General features: G+C 38.8%; 1 protein-coding gene across 1 annotated transcript; it reads right to left on the reverse strand.

The window, feature by feature from the left end:
* Positions 1 to 435: 435 nt before the first annotated feature.
* Positions 436 to 16953, reverse strand: LOC124997132 (kinesin-like protein KIF2A). Its single transcript, XM_047570733.1, has 21 exons — positions 16770 to 16953; positions 14044 to 14138; positions 13011 to 13130; positions 12458 to 12512; positions 11353 to 11472; positions 9932 to 10032; positions 9742 to 9837; positions 9063 to 9117; positions 8821 to 8983; positions 8051 to 8141; positions 7907 to 7970; positions 7725 to 7816; positions 6774 to 6916; positions 6463 to 6667; positions 6266 to 6376; positions 5656 to 5723; positions 5416 to 5505; positions 4571 to 4715; positions 3254 to 3355; positions 2348 to 2483; positions 436 to 1072 (listed from the first exon to the last, which is right to left on the reverse strand). The coding sequence occupies exons 1-21, from the start codon at positions 16828 to 16830 to the stop codon at positions 987 to 989; spliced, it is 2199 nt and encodes a 732-aa protein (XP_047426689.1). The 5' UTR covers positions 16831 to 16953; the 3' UTR covers positions 436 to 986.
* Between the last annotated feature and the right edge of the window lie 2410 nt (positions 16954 to 19363).

The following is a 19363-nucleotide window of genomic DNA, read 5'->3' on the forward strand; positions in this document are numbered from 1 at the left end:
TTTTCACTCATAAAAGTTATTTTCTGTTGGGAAGATATTGTTTTACGGACAATGAACTGAACTGTGTGTTTGGACTTTTTTATTTGTGGAAAAGAAAAAAAAAACTTCCTGAAAAAAAAAAGAAAACCCTAAACCATAATCTAAACCGTCACAATACGGTATATTACCGGTTATTTACCGGTTATTTACCGGAACGTTTTACCGGGAAATTAGCTAACAGCATTGTTTGTGGTTGCTAATAACCATGTAAGGGGTCAAATTATCGAACATTGTGGAATTTTTAGAATTATTATAGACTGTACAGAAGGTGATATTATTGTACAAATACAATAATCATGGTGCATCCTTATAATTAGCATTTAAAAAAATAAAAGTTCCTTTTATCCCCCTAAATTAATCACGTCCTTGAGTTTAAATAAAAACACAAACAGCAAACAGAAGTCGCCTTTCTTTATTTTTGGCAAATGAAAAATCTGCAAACATTTTGTTTTTTTTCCTGGAGCACTTTTGATTCCAGCACAAGCTTTAGCTCAATTTTTTAATCGGCTTCGTCTCAGTCAAACCGGTTTTTACGTACAGTATCAACACAAACACACAGTGGCTCATTTTACACACAAAGCTCGATGCGTCCGGTTCGAACCCGGAGCTGAAAGGACGGGAGGAAAAAAAAAAAAAATCTTCCTCTGCAAATTTTTTGCACAAAATGGCAACAGCTGTTTATAAAATTGGCCAAAGTGAGGACAAGCTTTGATTGATTCTATAAAAATTATTTTTTTTGTTTTCTGTTTTTCTTCATGAAGCACTTGTGACATGGCACACATACAGAAACCTCATAGATACACTGGACAGGAGGGCGTTAGAGGTTTGTTTTACAGATGGATGATGGGAAGCAGCCTGTACAGGAGGGAAACCCACAGTTAATTCATCAATCAGCAGGACGTCGCCTTCATTACGCTGAAGTTTCTTTCTTTCCTTTTTGTTTGTGTCTATAGGGCCCGGGGCCTCTTCGGGGTTATTTGTTTGCTCGCTTGTTCCTCTTCCTGGAGAGCACAACGGAAAGACTTGACTTTATCTGAAAGAGGAGAGGACACGATAAATCTCTCTTCAGAACAAAACGGTCACAATTTCAACTTTTAAATTACAAACGAGAGCAACAAGAATAATTATCAGACCAGATTATGATGCACAAACAAACTCACTGTTCATAATTCACAGGTCCTTAAATGCATCGATCTGGTTGACTTTAAATAAATGATGTAAAATGTCTCAAGTTGGAAAATAGAAAATCTGCACTCGCTAAAGTAAAATCACAAGTATCCAGGTCCCCAACTTATTAAAACCTCCAGGGAAACATCCAGACAATTTATTTGTTAACACTAAGTGTGTGACTCTGATCAACATCTGGAGAGAATCTGGAATAATGAGACTGTAGAATGTGTTTCATTAACTTATGTAATTAATGCACTTTCTCAAGCAACAAATAGTTTTTAGCGTGTGACATTATTATTTTGTATTTATTTTTCATTTTATTTATCTGTATTTTTTATTTTTTTTCTTATGTGTTGATCGTCCTATTTAAAATCAATAAAAACATAGTTTAAATAAATAAATTAACTACATACACAGTAAATAATAATATATTTCTAAAGACAGAGTCCAGAAGATGTTTCAGGTCAGAGTCAAAGAGGAAGATGTGTAACATCTTTAATTATTTAATAAACTTAATGTATTTAAAAACAATATTATTGATCAGTATAAAACTGTTATGAACAATTGGGTATTTGTGAACTTCTGAATATATTGTGAGCTCGTGTTTGTTTTCCTAAATTTTTCTTCCTTTTTTATGAAAAGTAGAGGACGAAACTTTATTATAATGTAAGAATGATACAGGCACAATAAGATAAAGGCTTCAGCCTTTATCTTTTTAAATGATTTAAAAGTTTGCACAAATATTCACCCAGTTAAAAAACTGCCAACATGCACTCGAAACGTGAACTGGATGTTAATAATTAACTGTTTTGAGCTTGTTAATTTGTACTTGTAAGGCTTATTTTTTATTTAGTTTGTTTGTGTTTGTGCAGTAGGATCCTGAAAATCAACTTTATATGACGTCAGACCAACATTTTCTTTGATCTCTTACAAGGCTACAAGTTCTACATGTTCATCACTGATGTTCAGATTAATGAGAACTTTGTAAAAATCCGTAACATGCCTCGTACAACAGCCATATGCAGGAAATATCAATATTTTTACGGATTCTATAACGTGCAGAATGGTTGAATTTGTTAATTGAAATGGCCAAAGGTCGAATCGTGTGCACGTTGTTTCCTGTAGTGAGAATCTTTACCTCTCAGCTCCGTGAGAATGTCGATCTTCTGATCCAGGATTTGTTCTAGTTGAGTTGCATATGATTCCACGTCGTAGTCCACCTCCTCCGTCATTTCCAAAAGAACCTTCTCGTCTTCCAGCCAACGGATGGATTCCTGCAGAGATCAATCTGTAGTTTAAACTTTAAACCGTCTTAAAAAGGTGAAACAGCAGCTGCAGACTTGGTCAGAGAGCTACAGCGGCAACGAAGCTAACGGGAAACAAGCATAAACTAAAGTTAAGGTAAGGAACTGTTTTCCTTCTCATCTATATCTGAAAATGAAAGAAAAAAAAACATAAAACATTTTTAAATGAGGAAGCATTTTATTTATTTAGTTTATTATTCCACAGGATTATATAAAGATCTCATACTAAAACCAGCTTAAGTTTGAGTGTAATGTCAAGTGAAAGCTAGGTGCTAACTAGCATTAGCCACAACAAAATCTCTCTTTAGTTAATACCCCCATTTTATTTATTTATCCTTTTAATATAATTTTTAATAAACTCTCTTTTGGATATTCAGTTTTATTCCACATATTTGAGACGTAACAGCTAAAAGACGACATCAAGTTTCTGCTAGCAGTGGCTACTCAATGCTAAAGCTAAGTTTAGTGATGAGCTCTCTTTAAATAAAAAAGAAAATATCTCAACTTCAGTTTATTGTGTAAAGCTGGATGCTAATTAGCATAAGCTAGAGCTAACTTTATTTACCGTAGTAACCTAACAGCTTCTACATCTGTAAACTTCTTCATTATTCTTGGTTTAACTTCATTTTTTCTCATTTTAGTTGATACCTTTACTGATAAATACACAGTAAACATCCTGATATCTGTCATTAAATGTTCATAAGCTGCTATAAATGCTAACAAAGAGTGGAATCGGTCACCTGGAACACGGCCCGATGATCCTCCAGAACCTGCTCCTCCATCTCCACCAGCTGAGAGACGGCTTCATGGAAGGTGAAGAGCTGCGGAGAAACTTCTTCCTCCTGAGACAACGACAACAAAACGCTCTGGTAATGAACTGAAAATCCCTGCTGACACTTCACACCAAGAGTGTTTGTAGCCCCATTCATGGTGTTTCCGTGAACTCGTTCCCATTGGTCGTCACCTTGAGGTTAGTTGGGTTCCTCCCACTTCACTTAACTTAGAATGCAAATCTAAACTGTGCATTTTATAGCCTTATGTACAAATTGTACAAATTTAGCAAAGAACAGTAAGTTATATACAACTATTTACATTAAAATGCAGGAAATGCATCAGGTGTCACAATAAGTAATAACATCTAAATGTCCCGAATCTCAAAACTCTTTTGCTCTTTTGCCACCATCACCTCACAAGTCTAGTTTTACTTGACCTATCAACATAATTAGAAACTAGTATATAACTTAAAGTTCTGCATTTTACTTTTCTGCAAAAGCTGAAAAACAAACTCGGTGAGAAGCGTCTTGCTGCTACGTCGTCTTAACCTCCTGAGACCTGAGCTTTTGTTTGCTATGCACTTTTAATTTCTACATTATTTCTCTTTATTTGGGATCTATAGGACCTAAGAACTATAAAACTAAGCATCATCTTTGAACAGGAAGTAGTTTTTGGAAAAAAATATGTCCTCATGTGTGGACACAGGGATCATTTCACTCGATATTATAATAAAGTCACCAATATTTAACAATACATGTTCAGACTTGAACATGTATTTGCAAAAACAGAATTGCAAACAATGAATTCCCAACATCTTCAATCAAATACTAGATAATTAGCAAAGTTATAGCTCGTTATTATTAATAGAATTTGTGTCATATTAACCCTTTGAATTATTTCCTGTGTGTTTTTATTCCTCTTTAGGCAATTAAATTTTTTTTTTAAGTTACAAAATTGTCCACTCACATGATAAATTACAAATTTCTCCTCGTATAAAAAAAATATCCAGAAACTTTAACAATTATACTAATTCTTAGATGTCAAACGTCCACTGTTTAATTTAATATCGTAAATAAACAAGTTTCAGCTGTAAAATCTGACGAGGTTTTGAACCTTGTTCACTTTTGTAGCTTGATCAGCCGCAGAATGAATCCACTAACATGTTTTTACACCAACCAGAATCAGCTACAAACCTAAAAACTGAACGTCCCCGTATGAGGACGCCGGGTCTCAGGAGGTTAAATTGGTCATGTGATGTGTAAACGAGGCGTTCAGGGTCTTACGTTCTGCTCACAGAGGAGCTTCAGGTCGTCCCTCTGTGGAGAGCTGCCGACCCCCCACTGCGCCTCCAGCACCTCCAGCTGGGTGACGTGTCCTCCCTGATGACTGTCCATCAGCTCTGCAGGGTCCACGTTCAGCTCCTTCACCCTGACAACACACATACGACACCATGAAGCCACAACACAACCATGAACGCTGCACAGGTAACAAAGAACCAACGTGGACGATGAAGACGAACATCATGCAGGTTTCAGGAACTTAAACCTGGAGGAAATAAAAGATGGATGGAGGAAACACAACCACAAAATAAACAACACAAAACTACAAAAACCAACAGATGTGTTATGATACATGGAAACTTCACTACAACGACAAAACAGAACATGAACAGGACGTCAGGAAAGGATGAGGAGGAAGGAAGTGAAAAAAAGAGGAGGACAAAGACAAGGAAGTGGAAGAAGGAGGTGGAGAAAGAAGAGGAGATGGAGAACGAGATGGAAGAACGAGAAGAAGAGGAAGAAGGAGGATGTGGAAGAAGGGGAATAAAAGGAGGAGGAGGAAGTGTCTCATGTGGAGGATCCAGGTTTGATCTGTTCGTTCTCGTCATCTCATGAGATGTTGATGAAACAAGATGAAGGTATCGAGTGTTTCTAGTGGAGCTGTTGATGAGAACATGAAACAAGACTGACACCGTCCCAGAGTCCAGGTCTGAGTCCAGGTCTGAGTCCAGGTCTGAGTCCAGGTCTGGGTCCAGGTCTGGGTCCAGGTCTGAGTCCAGGTCTGGGTCCAGGTCTAAACCGTCTCAGACACATTTCAGGCTACGTGTGTTTGTGGTGAAGCTTCGTACTCGTAAGTCGGCGAGAGCTCGGATCGACCTCCTCCACCTCCGGTCTGAGAGAACGGAATATCTGACGGACTTATCCCGAACTCCTTAACTCTGAGGAGGAGAGAGGAGAGAGGAGAAAAGGGGGGAGGAGAAGGGGGAGGGGGGAGGGGGGATGGGGGAGGAGAGGGTTGTTATGAGACCAACACATTAACAAGTTCAAAGACACTGAAGGCGTCATGTGACCTTTAAGGTGAGTTGTACCTGTTGGCGTATCTCAGCGTGTTCAGGGTGTTTTCACAGGACGCCATCCCAGGAGAGACGGTGGCGATCTGAGGAGGGAAACCGCCACATCATTATGACGGCCATAACATTAAGACCACCTAGAGGGGAGCTAAACAGAGCTCTGGTTCTAGTGGCTGCTGTCAATGGAAGGGACTGGGAAGATGAGGAAGAGGAGGGGGATGAGGAGGTGGAGGAAGAAGAGGAGGAGGATGAGGAAGAGAAGGAGGTAGAAAAGGAGAAGGAAGACGGGGAGGAAGAAGAAACGGAGGAAGAGGAAAACGAGGAGGGAGAGGAGGAAGTGGAGGTGGGGGAGGGACGCAAGAAATGAAGGAGGAGGAAAAAGGAGGCAGAGGAAGAGGGAGAAAAGGAAAAGGAGGAAAAAGGTGACTGCTGAGGACGAGAAGGAGGAAGAAGTGGAGGTGGAGGAGGAAGACAAGGAGGAAATGAAAGAAGAAGGAAGTAGGGGAGGAAGAAGGGAGTAGAGGAAGAGGAGGAGGAAGACAATGAGGTGGAGAAGGATGAGAAGGAGGAGGAGGAGGTAATTCTGTCCTCTTGATGTCGTGGTTTTAATGTTATGGCCGGTTCTCACCATGCATGTTCTGGAGTTCTCTCCGATGAACGAGTCCCTCAGTACTTGTGTTAACTTGCTGGCTCTGAACGGAGTGTGAGGTTTGTTTCTGCCCAGAGCTCGGATGCACTCCTACAAAGAGAGAGAGGACAGACATGGTGAGGAATGAGGAGACACTGGAGCCGAGGACGTCTTAAATCCTGAGGGGGACGAGGGACCTTCAGCGCCAGGAGGCTCTTGTTGATCTCGGCTCCTTCGAGACGAGTCTGGCGGTCGGCGCTGGACGTGTCCGCCCCTCTCTCGTTCCCCGCCAGGTCGATGAGGGAAAACTTCCCGTGCATCTTCCCCCGCCGGCGCAGGATGATCTGGAAGACGGCGTGACTCCGGGAGGAGTGAGCGTTGGCCGACGTCTGACCGGACGTCCTGGAAGAAGAGGAGGAGAAAGAAAATCAGACATCAGACTCTTCTTCTTCTTCTTCTTCTTCTTCTTCTTCTCTTGTTCGTCTGACTTGACCGACGCTGTGTTTACCTGCAGCTGTTTCCCACTTCGATGAGCTTGAGGACGTCCTCCGTGCATTTGACCTCCCTCTCCTGCAGCCCAACCACCTGCACCTGCTGCTTCCCGTCCTCCAGGACTCGTAGCTTAGCTTTGCGGTTCAGCAGGTCGAACACCTTCAAAACGTAAACACTAATTTATTTAATGGTCTTTTAATACCGAGTATCAGCAGAATCTTCTCTGTGACTCTGTCTGTCGTTCAGTGTTGTTGTTTGGGTGCAGCCTTTAAACCTGAGTGGACTCCCTGAATTCTGTTTAATGGTTTCATTGCACAGCAGACATGATAATCATGGGATTCTGGTTCTTCATTTTCATTAAAATCAGAGACAACCACTGCAAACATTACACGTCATTAAAGGTGAATAAAGTCATTAACTTTAAACGTGAAATGGAAAAACAAGTGTTGTATTTCCATGGAACTCACAAGAACTACTCAACTATTCTTCTTCTTAAATTTTTGGCCGCTTTGATGCTAGCTAACCGCTACTAAAATAAAAGAGGTCGTCTTCCCCCTTCCTTCTTCTTTGCTCTTTCTTTTTCTTTTGTCTTTCTTTGTCTTCTTCTTCATCCTCTTATTCTAAACTCTTTATTCTTCTTTTTTTCTTTTCTCTTTCTTCAGCTTCTTCCATTTTTAACAGCTTTGACACTAGCTAACCGCCAATAAAACAAAAGAAGCAGAATTAGTCTTTTCCCTTCTTCTTTCTTCTTCTAACTTTCTTCTTCATCCTGTTCTTCCTCTTCTTTTCTCTTTCTTCGTCACCCAACACCGCTCATTTTGAAAAATGTCTCAATTGGCATCTCTACCAATCAGGTCATCCCTACTACTTTTTTACAAAGTGGAAAAAAACAAAGTGTACATAATAAATGTATTAATTTACTCATAAATGATAAATAATGAGGTCTATTGTGCTTTAAGACACTTGCCTTCCCGCTGTAAATCTCGAAAAATGTGGCAAAAACTTGCAGATCCAGCTTCTTATAGTTTGGCTTCTTTAGCATGAGGAAAACGTCTCTGGCTGCAGGAAGACAAAAAAATAAAAAGTAGAGTCAAACTCAAACTGTAGCATCGAGCAGTGAAGATGATGGCGGTAAAGAGAAAATCTAACCAGAAAGTGCATAGATCCCCTTAGAGCAGTCCTGGTTCTTTCCTGAAAAGTCGCCTCCCATCGTCTGCAAGGAAAAGAAAAAAGTGATGAATTCAAACATGCACTAAGAAGAACCTGTCGTCGAGATGAAGTCAGAGCACTCACATGTGTTTTTCCACTTCCTGTTTGTCCGTACGCGAAGCAGGTCGCCATTCCTCTCTCAAAAATGGTCTCGACCAGCGGCTGAGCGGTGAACCTGCAGCAGAGCAGCATTTAGTTAGCAGCAGGATTAACAGTTTAAAGTGGGTTAAACCAGAGACAAAATCTGGAAAACAACTGCAATTTGATTTTTATTTTAATTTATTTTAGAATCCAAAACTAGAAATACTAAAAAGTCAACAGAGCCCAAATTCTGACAAAAAAATACAGCATCATCAGCATAGAAACAGACATCAGGAGTATGTTTTGACTGTAAATGGTAAAGGAGCCAACACAGATCCTTGTGGCACTCCTTTTTCATAAAAATGGGAGCTTATTTTGACCATCACTAAAATTCACTAATGTTGTGTCACACAATGTGGATGAAATCATCTTTCGGCTTCAGGACACTCAACATTCAGGAGGTGATGTGGTTTAGGGGGCGGTATCTTGCTGAACAGTAAACTGAGCAGCTTTTGTAGCATTGTTTGTTGTTTACCCTGATTTTTTATTTTATTGTAGAGGCCATAATCATCTGCATAGAAACAGACATCAGGAGTCTGTTTTGAGTGTAAACTGTAAAGGAGCCAACACAGATCCTTGTGGTACATTTTGGGTCGGACAAATGTAGATCAAATCAGCTGAGACACATCCAGGTAAACTTTGTGGTTTGGGGGTCGGTACCTTACTGAACAGTAAGTTTATAGCGTTTTAAACTGATTTATTGAGCGTCGTACCTGTAAACCATCTCATTGGTGGAGTTCTCGTCGAAAGCGTAGTCGAAGCGGAAGGTCTGGTTTTCCAGGTAGCGCGTCAGGTCGACCTTCTGCTTGGGCTCGTGGACCATCACCACGTCCTTACTGGGGATGGTGATCACGTCCAGGTCCTTGGTTGAGATCTCTGAAGGCACAAAGACATTTTTTAATGTGTGTTTGTTTTTTCTTCCGTTGTTCTGTTTTCTAACAAACTCATCTCTCACCTTTCTTGTTGAGAGGCCGAGCGCGAACACAAACACAGATCCTGTGTTCCTCGATCTGAAACAAGAGTTCAGACTAATGTGAGTTTGTTTTTACTTCCTGGATACATCAGCAGTGGTTTAGACAGGAAGTTAAAGACAAAATCCTTTCTTTACCTCCTCCAGTCTTCCTCCTCTTCCGTCGTCCTTCTTTACCTCCTCTTTTTCTCCTGTTCATTCCTTACTCTGACTTATTTTTTCTTCTATATCTCCTCCTTTCCTCCTCTTCTCGTCTAGCATCTTCTCCTCTTTACTTTTCTACCTCCTCCTCTTTTCCTTTATTTCCTCTTGTCCTCTTCATCGCCATCTCCACCTCCTTCCTTCCTCCTCTGATCTTCTCATCTACCATCTTCTTTCTTTTACTTCCTCCTGTCCTCTCCATCGCTATCTCTATATCCTCTACTTTCTATATCTCCTCCTGTCTGCCTTTATTCTCTTTCCTCCTTCTCCTTCATCTTTACTTACCCTCCTTCCTGCATTACTCTGTCTTCCTTCTTTTCTCCTCCTCTCTTCACCACTTCCTTCCCTCCCCTTCTTTCCTAGTCCCCTTTCCCAAATAATCATCTATGTTCTGTAGCTCCTCCCTCCCTCCTTTTCCTTCTCCTTTCCCTGTATCTCCTCTCCTTTAATCTCTCAGACTCACCAGGTCGTTGGTGGCTAAAGGCCTGTAGTCCAGACTGGCTCTGAAGTCTCTGATCATACACATGATCTCGTAGTTTGGTAAATTAACGTCCACCTCCTGAACAAACAGACAGAATAAACGAAACATCTTGATTGTCTATAAAACCGAATAATTAAATCTAATCTAATCTAATGTGTGTTTACGTCCTCACCTGTGCTCTCTTCTCTCGGAGCTCCTGCTGCTGCAGACGTCTCTTTTCTCGTTTCTCCTGCAGCTTCTCCACCTCCTTCACACAGTTGGATTTCCTCCGGGCTGCAAACATTTAAATAAACAACAACGAAAGGATTTAAAGGTACGACCGCAGTCTTCTCTGCATCAAATCAAATCTGCATTAAATCAAACATGTCAACATTAACACTGACTTACTGGCGCATCCATAAAAATATCAGACATCGAAACACAGAAAAATCCTGCAGTGTTGTGGACTGGTGAAGCATTGCTTGTGAATATGCAAGAATGTGCAAGGATTCTCATTGGCTGATGTGAAGCAGGGGCGGGGACTGCTAGCTTGACTAACATAGTAAAGTTACATACCGATAGCTAATTCACGTTTCATTCATTCATTTAATGATGAATTGAAACGACTTCCTGGCTAGTGTGAGATTCAGGACTTTACCACTTTTAGCAGAAGGTGGAGATAAAAGGTTTGGGAGCACATGGACCGGAGGATTATATCATTTCTCTAGAAGGTAAAGACGAAACTGGGACATTCAACCAGGAGTCATTTAAGAGGAAAATTTGGTTAATCCGGGAGCTCGTCAAGAAGGCCCTGGTGACTCTAATTTACTTTTAATCTAAATTGAGTTCATAATGTAGTTTACATATTGTTTAAATTATAACTGATTTTGTGCAATGCATAACTGGTGATATATGTGTCGGTGACACAACCTCACGGAGCCGTATTCCTGTCTGAAATGGAGCTGAAAGGGTTTGTCTGTGGTATATAGTGTGTGGTGACTTTGTATATTGATTGCTGTGTATTGGGTGTGCGCTGTTCGTGCCATGAGTGGTGCATGTTGTTTGTTTTTTATTATTATTTTCATATTATAAGTTCGCTCTTCATTATTGTTTGTGTGATGGATTTATTAAGCTGCAATTTTGTCATCACCTGTCTGTTGTCAGGTGCAGTTGTCCCCTCTCTCTCTTGCTACTGTGTTGATTATAGTATTTCTGGATTGCATTATAAGATTTTCCTGCATGGTCCCACCAGAATTTCCAAGCCAAAAACGCCACTGGTGTTAATAATTAATAATTTTAAGAGCTGAATTAGTTCGATGCCACCTTTATGTTTAAAATTAATTGTCTGCTTCTAATTCGATTTATTGATTTATTAATCCTGATTTATCCTGCACGATAAGAAGAGTTGAATTCATTTCCACATTTATGCAAATTAAAGCAGCCGCAGAAGAAACGCTAAAACAAGCGGCGTAGTATGAACCCAGACTGGGTGAAAGAGCCTTTTTTCAAACGCACACAGCCACAGCTGTGTTGGCAGCATGACGTCAGAGCTTCACCAGAAAACAACAACAGCAGCAGCAACAAAACAGAAAGAAGTTGAAGTACATTCGTTACCGTTCTGCTGCTGCAGCAGCGTCTGGTTCAGGGTCGACTGGGGGGCGATGGCGGGTGGAGGAGGCTCTGCAGCTTGGCTGTGCTGGCTGGGACGAGCCCGGGTGGTTCCCACTGCTGCAGCTGAGGAGACGCAGTCATTAAAATCAGCTGAGTAGGAAGTTGCAAGAACATCTTTTCTCATCCTTAATCTTTATATTCTAAATGCTGATCAGAGCAGTTCTAATAATAACCATCAACATGCCCTCCCTGACACCTGGAGGGCAACACAATCCACTGAGTGTGGAAGAAAAGGTCTTAAGACATTTCTTTTTAGCAAAACTGGAGTTTAGATCCGATACTGAGTGCAATTAAGGCTGGTATCGGCAATACCGATACGATACTGATACTTTGTGTAAATACACCCTAATGTGTCTAGTGAAAAAGTAGTATTATTTACTTCATAAAGAATACAAGACATCAGAGTAATTTATTTATTTATTGTAAACTCTGAAGTATATTGAGGTAGCCGAGCTAATACAACAACAGAAAAACCAAACAGAGACACAATCATACAAAATATGTGAAAATGCTGTTTCAAAAGAAAAGAAATAAGAAAAATAATAAGACCATTAAAATGAATGATTGTTTAACTATTAAGAACTACTATAAAATGAAACCTTTCATCTTAGTTGTGACTGTTCTCTCCTCTTCTGTCCTCCTCATCATAAATGTCTCGTATTCTGTCTTGTGGTTTCACAAAGTTTGTTGTGTTGCCACAACTCAATAGTTTAGTTACTTTCCACCGTGTTCCTACATCACCTCCAAGTATCAAAAGTATCGATCAATTTAAGAGCATAAATATCTGGTATCAGAAGTGTCAATATTTCAGGATCGATCTGTATATGAGACTTTTGTTTTAACAAAATTGCTTTTCTTGTTTTAATTTCCCTTTTCCCCAAAATCAGATGATTTGTTTTCTTAGTTTTTAACCTGTAGCCATGTTGATGTTCTTTTGATGAAAATGGCACTTTTTTATAATTATTGTTATTAATAAATACACTTTCAAAAGATTTTATTGGTGAGGAAAAGCTTTACCTGAGATCCAGCAGGTTTAACTCAAACCTACCTCTATTCTCCCGTGGAGCATTTTCAGGTTTGGGTATAGCTGTGATCCGTCGGGTCTAAAACACAAACACAACAGTGAAGAGTTAAACTGACAGAGCAGACGCTGTTCAAGAAATTACCCTGAGATTTGACCCGATCTCCAGCTCTCCACCAAAAACCTCCATCAATGCTGACATTTTTAATGTTCATTCATTTAATTTTCATGCATACAAGTGATTTTAGGTTGCACAGACGCTGTAAACACATCAATTAGAGTTCAGATGATTAGTAGATTAATAAACTGGGAGATGATTCATCATTTTTAAGCATTTTTCAAGCAACATTTCCAAAAAGTTCTTGATTTCCAGCTCCTGACTCACATAGATTTGTTATTTTCCTCTATTTCTAGTGAAGCATTGTTGGTATTTTTACTGGTATTTGGACACAATATAATCTTCTACTTGGATGTTTTGATGAAAAATTATAGAAAAGTTAAAGAGTTGAACAAATACATAACATTTTCTTTAAATGATATAATAATAATAATTAATGCAGTGAGGTGCTGTGTGAGTGACCTTGGGGACTTTGCTGGTTTTGGCGACGCTGGACGGAGGAAGAGGAGCCTCCGGACTCTGTGGGATCTCCTCATCTGGGGCCACGTCTGGATTCAGAGCGAAGATGCTCTCCAGGTCGATCTGAGGCAGAAACCAGGAAATAAGATCAGTACGACCTTCATTCACTCAGGTAAACTCCACTAACAGAGCTCAGGGTTTGAATTCATAAACAGATTCTGATGATGGAGGCAGGTTTTTGTGGATTGATTCTTATATATTCTTATATTCTTGTATATTAAATTTATTCCACCAGGTGTATTTTAACCATTAAAAGTCAGTTGACAGCGTTAATTTGGTGAAAATCTCTTTGAGGACAAAATTTACATTGGAGACAGTTTCAGCCTGTTTCAGCTCAGATTTTCTCTCTGTTGGTGCAAACGATGTCGGCATAAAAGAAGTGTTTCCATTGGACTTTTGTGATAAATTTTTATATCGATACGTCTGGAAAAAAAACACATCATGGGAGTAAAAGAGTCTTAGGTTTAAATATTTTAGAGGTTTTTAGAAATGTAGATGTTTCCACACTTGCGATATTTAGGTTTCGTGCATTTCTGGGAAGAATGGAAACACAGCAACTGAGACTTATACGCAAATTACACTTATTTTTCATAAGAAATGTCGAGTTGTTCGTTACATGTTTTGTGATTGTGCAGCTTATTGAATGTAAACATTTCATAATTCTGCACTGAAACAAAGGGAAACATTTAGAGTTGTGTGTGTGATTGGCTCCTGAACTAAAATGAGTTTGACTGTAAACATTTAATTATAAGGAGATAATGAAACGAGGGTTCACTGACTTTTACAACTCACTGATGTGAACAAGTTCTTAATTTTCTTATATAAACAAACACACTAGTATAATAATTCAGTTTTACGTGTTTAACTGGGTTCTTTGTCCACTTTTAGGACTGAGTGTGGAAATCTGCTTATGTCATTTCTAAGCAGAAAATGTTTTAAAAGGGGGGAAGAGTTGGTATCAGGTCAGGAGCTCTACCTCTTTCCCTTTGGTGTCTCCACTCTCGATCCACTCCACGGTCACGCTCTCGTTGTCCTCGTGCAGGGACGTGACCATGGCCTGATGTATTCGTCCTGCAGGGAGGACGCACACAGACACGTTAACCTGAAGGACGTTCACACATTTAACTCCTCACCTCTGACCTGTGACCTCTTATTTCCTGTGCAGGTACAGAACCGTATATTAGAGATAATCTGGCTGATTGGCTGATACATCTAACCAATATTCACCCATAGAGAAGTGGCAATAACAGAGAATAAAGTTGGATTAAAAGTTCAAATCTACCACAGTGCTCAGCCTACGGCTCCAGAACAGGATCAGGAAAACGAACAAAAACATAGAAAGTTATGGAGCAAAGGATTAAAAGGAAGAACTGGATGTCAGCTGGTTTCTCTCTATTATGTGATGAGGTAAATGTCAATGTTTCTGTTTGACGTTTGATAAGATTTAATATAGAAGAATAAAGTCACATCATCATTAATGTGAACCTTGATCTCAAACACCGGTTTACAAATGAATGAAGTTTGAAGTTAGCCTAGCCTTATGCTAGCCGTATGCTAGCTAGTTATCGAGACTAAATAGCAGCTAGCGTCATATATACTGTGAAACCATGTGTTCATGTAATTTATGTCCATGTAGACAGACACATTTAACTGACACATAACTTTACCACCAAGTTAAGTTATGGCTAGCATGCTAATGCTATAATGATACACTAAATAACATGAGACTAGTTTAATTTTGACTATTTCTGAGTATTTATAATTTCCACCTTTTAACGGTGATGGATGAACACGGAGACTGAGGAGAAGGTAAACACAGCTCCATGACTGATGAGGTGATTGGGCTACAAAGTATTTTACAGCTCATTTAAGATATTTAAAGGAATTAGACGCTGGGATATTTAAGTGAGGACCATTTTACTATATTAATAACATTTATAGGAACGTTAATGGTGGAAATAAGACATTTATTTAAACATCCGCCCCATAGAGTTACACTGTAGAATATAACCTCTGATGTAGCAAACATGGCGCCATGATTAGAGTTGGACAGACTCTCTCTAATATATGACTCTGTGCAGGTAGAAATGTTATCGTCATCACTACAAATACTATTCAAATAAATATTGCAAACATAAATACTTATATTACTTATGAGTTTTCCGGTGGGTTTAAAGGCTAAAATGAGGATGATGAGGATCTAGTGGGTGGAGCTGATGGAGACATGATGAGGACGACTTCTGTGTCGTCCACTGTGGGTGCAGCAACATAACGAGCTCCATTTACTGGCTGTTAATTGGATTTCCTTTAAATCTGCCATTAATGTCCACATGGAGCAGCTTTAACCCTTCACAGTGGAGGTTTATGGTCATGTGGCTTTCATTCAGCCAATCAGAGAAGATCAAGGAAACATCCTCAGGTCTAGTCAGGGTCTAAGGTGGTTTTTACTAGGCATTTTATATACACGTCTTTATTTCTAAAAATGTCTGTGTTGCATTTTATGCATGGATTGTGCTTTATACATAAAGATTATTATTATTTTTACTATAACACTGAGTATATCTGATTTATTAGGAACCATGAAGAAGAAGAAGAAGAAGAAGTGTCCTAATGTGATAATTTTGACAAGTGTCTGAATCAGCTTTGATGTTCTAATGCTCTAAATCATACACGGTAAATTCATTCGTCTGGATTTTCTCAAATAACCTTTGTTGGAAATAGTCAATGAACTTGATTCATTGCATCTGGGAATGTCCTGGAATTGGAAAATAGAAAAAAATAATAAATAAACTATAGGTAATTTAACTTATTGGCTGGGAGGGGACATGCATATGTCCCAGAGATTATGTTAATTGGGAGACAAATTCAAACACTGTACTACTAAAACTCTGTAATAATGGCGCCATGACAACAATCAAAGATTGAACAGCACAAAATAAATAAATAAATAAAATGTCTACCTCATATGAGTTTATGATTAATATAACAGAAACGAGGCTGATGTATCAATGGACGTAGCTAATCTGTGATAATAAGCTAACGTTTGCTATTAGCCTATTATGACATTAATAACGTTTTACTGTCACACACCAATAAATAATAATAAATAATAATAATAATAATAATAACGTCCTACTTCAGCTCTATAAAGGGTTAAGAGTCTCAGAGATGAGCTGCAGTGAGAGGAAGGAAGGAAGGAGGATGGGAGGGGGGGTAAGGCCTGGTTCAGACCCCTTCCTTCAGGCGGCTGGATGATGCAGTGCAGCCCCCCTCTCCCCCCTCTCTCCCCACCTCCACCACCACCTCCACCTCCCACCCATCCGTTAGCTTAGGGTTGTTTTAGTTGAGATGCAGAGGATGGAGGATGGAGAAGGAGGGAGGCAGGTGTCTTTGCTCAGAGCCGGGGTGCAGGTAACACCGGACCCGCCCGCCTTCCTTCCTTCCTCCCTTCCCTCCTTCCTTCCTCTCCATCCTCCCCTCCTTCATCCCGGCGCGTGTCTCCATCCCTGACAGACGACAGCAGCGTGTCAGAAAAACACCATTTCTGGCATTTTACGCGCATCCTTTAGTCTCTAACCCGTCATTGTGTGGATATTTTTGCGCTATGAGGATGATGCGGGTCGTCCTGGACCAGGGATGGAGACACAGCCTCGTCTCTACCCGGATCTGTGTGCGTGTCTCATGGCGGAGCTGGATACGTACCGTCGCTCCTCTTAATCTCCACGTAAATGCCCACGAAGATCTTCCCGAAAATCGCGGCCATCGCTCCCGGTGTGGCTTTTATTTGAGCGGTCCCTCCCCGGTTCCTCCCGGTCCCGTTGATCGCTGCCTGCGGAGGAGACTGAGGTCACTATCGGTCAGTCAGCCGGCGGAGAGGGGAGCCCGTGCGCATGCGCGGCTGACTGGCGTCTCTCTACGACAGCTGCACCTTAAAAAGAGAAATAATAATAATAATTATTATTATTATTATTAAGCCTCAAAATCACCTGATTATTAAACATGTCACCAAAAGCACTCGCTGTAAAATCGTCTATTTCACATTAAATAGACAGTAGTTTCATCACATAATAATAATAATAATAATAATAATGACAATAAATCACCTGATTAAATATATCACCAGAAATACTCACTGTGAATTTTTATTTGATGCTTTTACTCAATTTTAATACATTACCAGGTACTATTTCACATTAGAGGTCAGATAGACAGTAGTTTCATCACATAATAATAATAATAATAATAAAACTATATATATAATCACAATGTAGGTGTTTCCTCACAGCGAGGTGTTGTAGAGTCTTATGTCCTGTGGGACAAACATCCTCCACAACGTGTCCGTGGACAGAGACAGAGACAGCAGCCTGTAGCAGGGAGAAAAAAATAACTAATAATATCTTAAAATCAAATAAAAAAAATTTTAAAAAAACATACTCGGAGTCAGTAAAATAAAAACTAATAAAGGTATGGATGGTGTATAATCTGGACAAGAGAATAAATGTTTAGTTATATATAAAAGTCCAAAAAAAAATAACTGAATGCAAGAAAAATGCATAATTGAGTAAAACAATATAAAATATAAACACGTGAATGGATTCAGAGTAAAAATATAAATATAAAATAGGTAACCTACTGAATTGTTCCTATTCTTCTTCAGTCTGTTTTATTTTTATATTGCCACTATTAAAGCTGCGTTGTTTGTTATTATATTTAGAATTTCAATATTTTTATTTGTCATAATAAACGTCATAATAACATTAATTTATTCTTGGCTTTTTATTTGTTATATTTATTTTATAATTGCATTTATGACTCTGAAACATCTATATCTATTTGTTTATACATTTATTTATTTTTTAATAAACATATGAAACAAAAATGGAAAACTGCCATTGTTCCTGGTCAGTTCTGTTAATAACTCTCTTATTTTAATGAGTCTTCTTTTCATATTCCATTAATATTTATCAGCGTTAACCGAGTGAAATATGAGCTGCCCCTCAGTGAACACAAGGTGGCAGCAACGTCTGGAACAAAATCAGCACAAATGTGGGTCAACAAGTTCACTGGATTGTTGTGTATTTTAAATCTGGGGCGATTTTTAAGTTTCCATTAATTTAAATGTTTATTAAACTCAGGTAAGAAATGAAACTTGAGTATTAGGTGAATTTACAAAGAAGAAGAATAGTAGAAACACTACAATTAAAATGTTAAAACATACAGTGAACTTAGATATTTGATATTTGCAGGTTTCGAGTTGCTTGTGTTCTGTGAAACGTTTTTTTATATATACTGAATAAATTTAATTTCCATTCTTCTCATCATTTATATCTTCATTATATTTTGTTATAAGTCAGGCTGTTTTGTTGATTGATCCACACTTACAGTTAAAAAGAATAAATAATTATTTGATTTTTATTTGATATTTTTATTATAAATTGATTTTAGTGCCAGAATATCAACATTAGCTGCTTTCAGCTTGTCTGTTTTACCAACCTATAAAAAAAACTGTGCATATTTGTATTTTATATTTATATATTAATGGACATTTGAGTCAAAGGAAGAGTCAGAGCAGTTTTTCATGAACTCCATTTAACACCAGTGTTGCAGCCATTGTGTGTTTTAACCGTTGCGTTCAAGGTCACGACAAAATGCTGTGCAGGCAGTTAGAATTTATTTTATTTTATTTTATTTTTATTATTATTTTTACAACTCTCACAGTCCCACAGGACCACTTTATCCAGTGGTTGTCATAGTGACTGGTATTTGCCCTTATTTCACATTAAGTTTCTATAACATCAAATAACTAAAATTAAACTTATACAAAATTGACACTTGGACATGCATCAACATTATATTAACTACCCAAAATGACTGAAACCATTGCTGGAAAAAAAAAAAAATAAAGCAAAAATTGACGTGTATTTTAGCATTAGTTTGTCCATCCGCTTTAATGGAGGGGGCGGGGCTGCCTGGAGCCACGCCCTCCCGAGTGGCAAAACAAATGGATGTGGATTATCAGATCAAATTAAGAACAACTCAACAATGATCCATATGAACTACCAATTAATAAATAGTCTACCAACATTGACATGTGACCAGAAAACAGTTCTCCTGATATTTATATGGACCTAATTTCAATGTGGGAAATACTATACTGATACTAAAGTATGAAGTTTTGGTACTTTATACGACACACTACAGTACCAGAGCACCCCCTTATTTGGAAAAGTGGATTAGCCTCAGTTTAAGTTCATTTCAGTTATGATAAATATAGCTAAGATGCTAACGCTAAGAGC

The sequence above is a fragment of the Mugil cephalus genome, chromosome 19, assembly GCF_022458985.1.
Source record: "Mugil cephalus isolate CIBA_MC_2020 chromosome 19, CIBA_Mcephalus_1.1, whole genome shotgun sequence".
Lineage (NCBI taxonomy): Eukaryota > Metazoa > Chordata > Actinopteri > Mugiliformes > Mugilidae > Mugil > Mugil cephalus.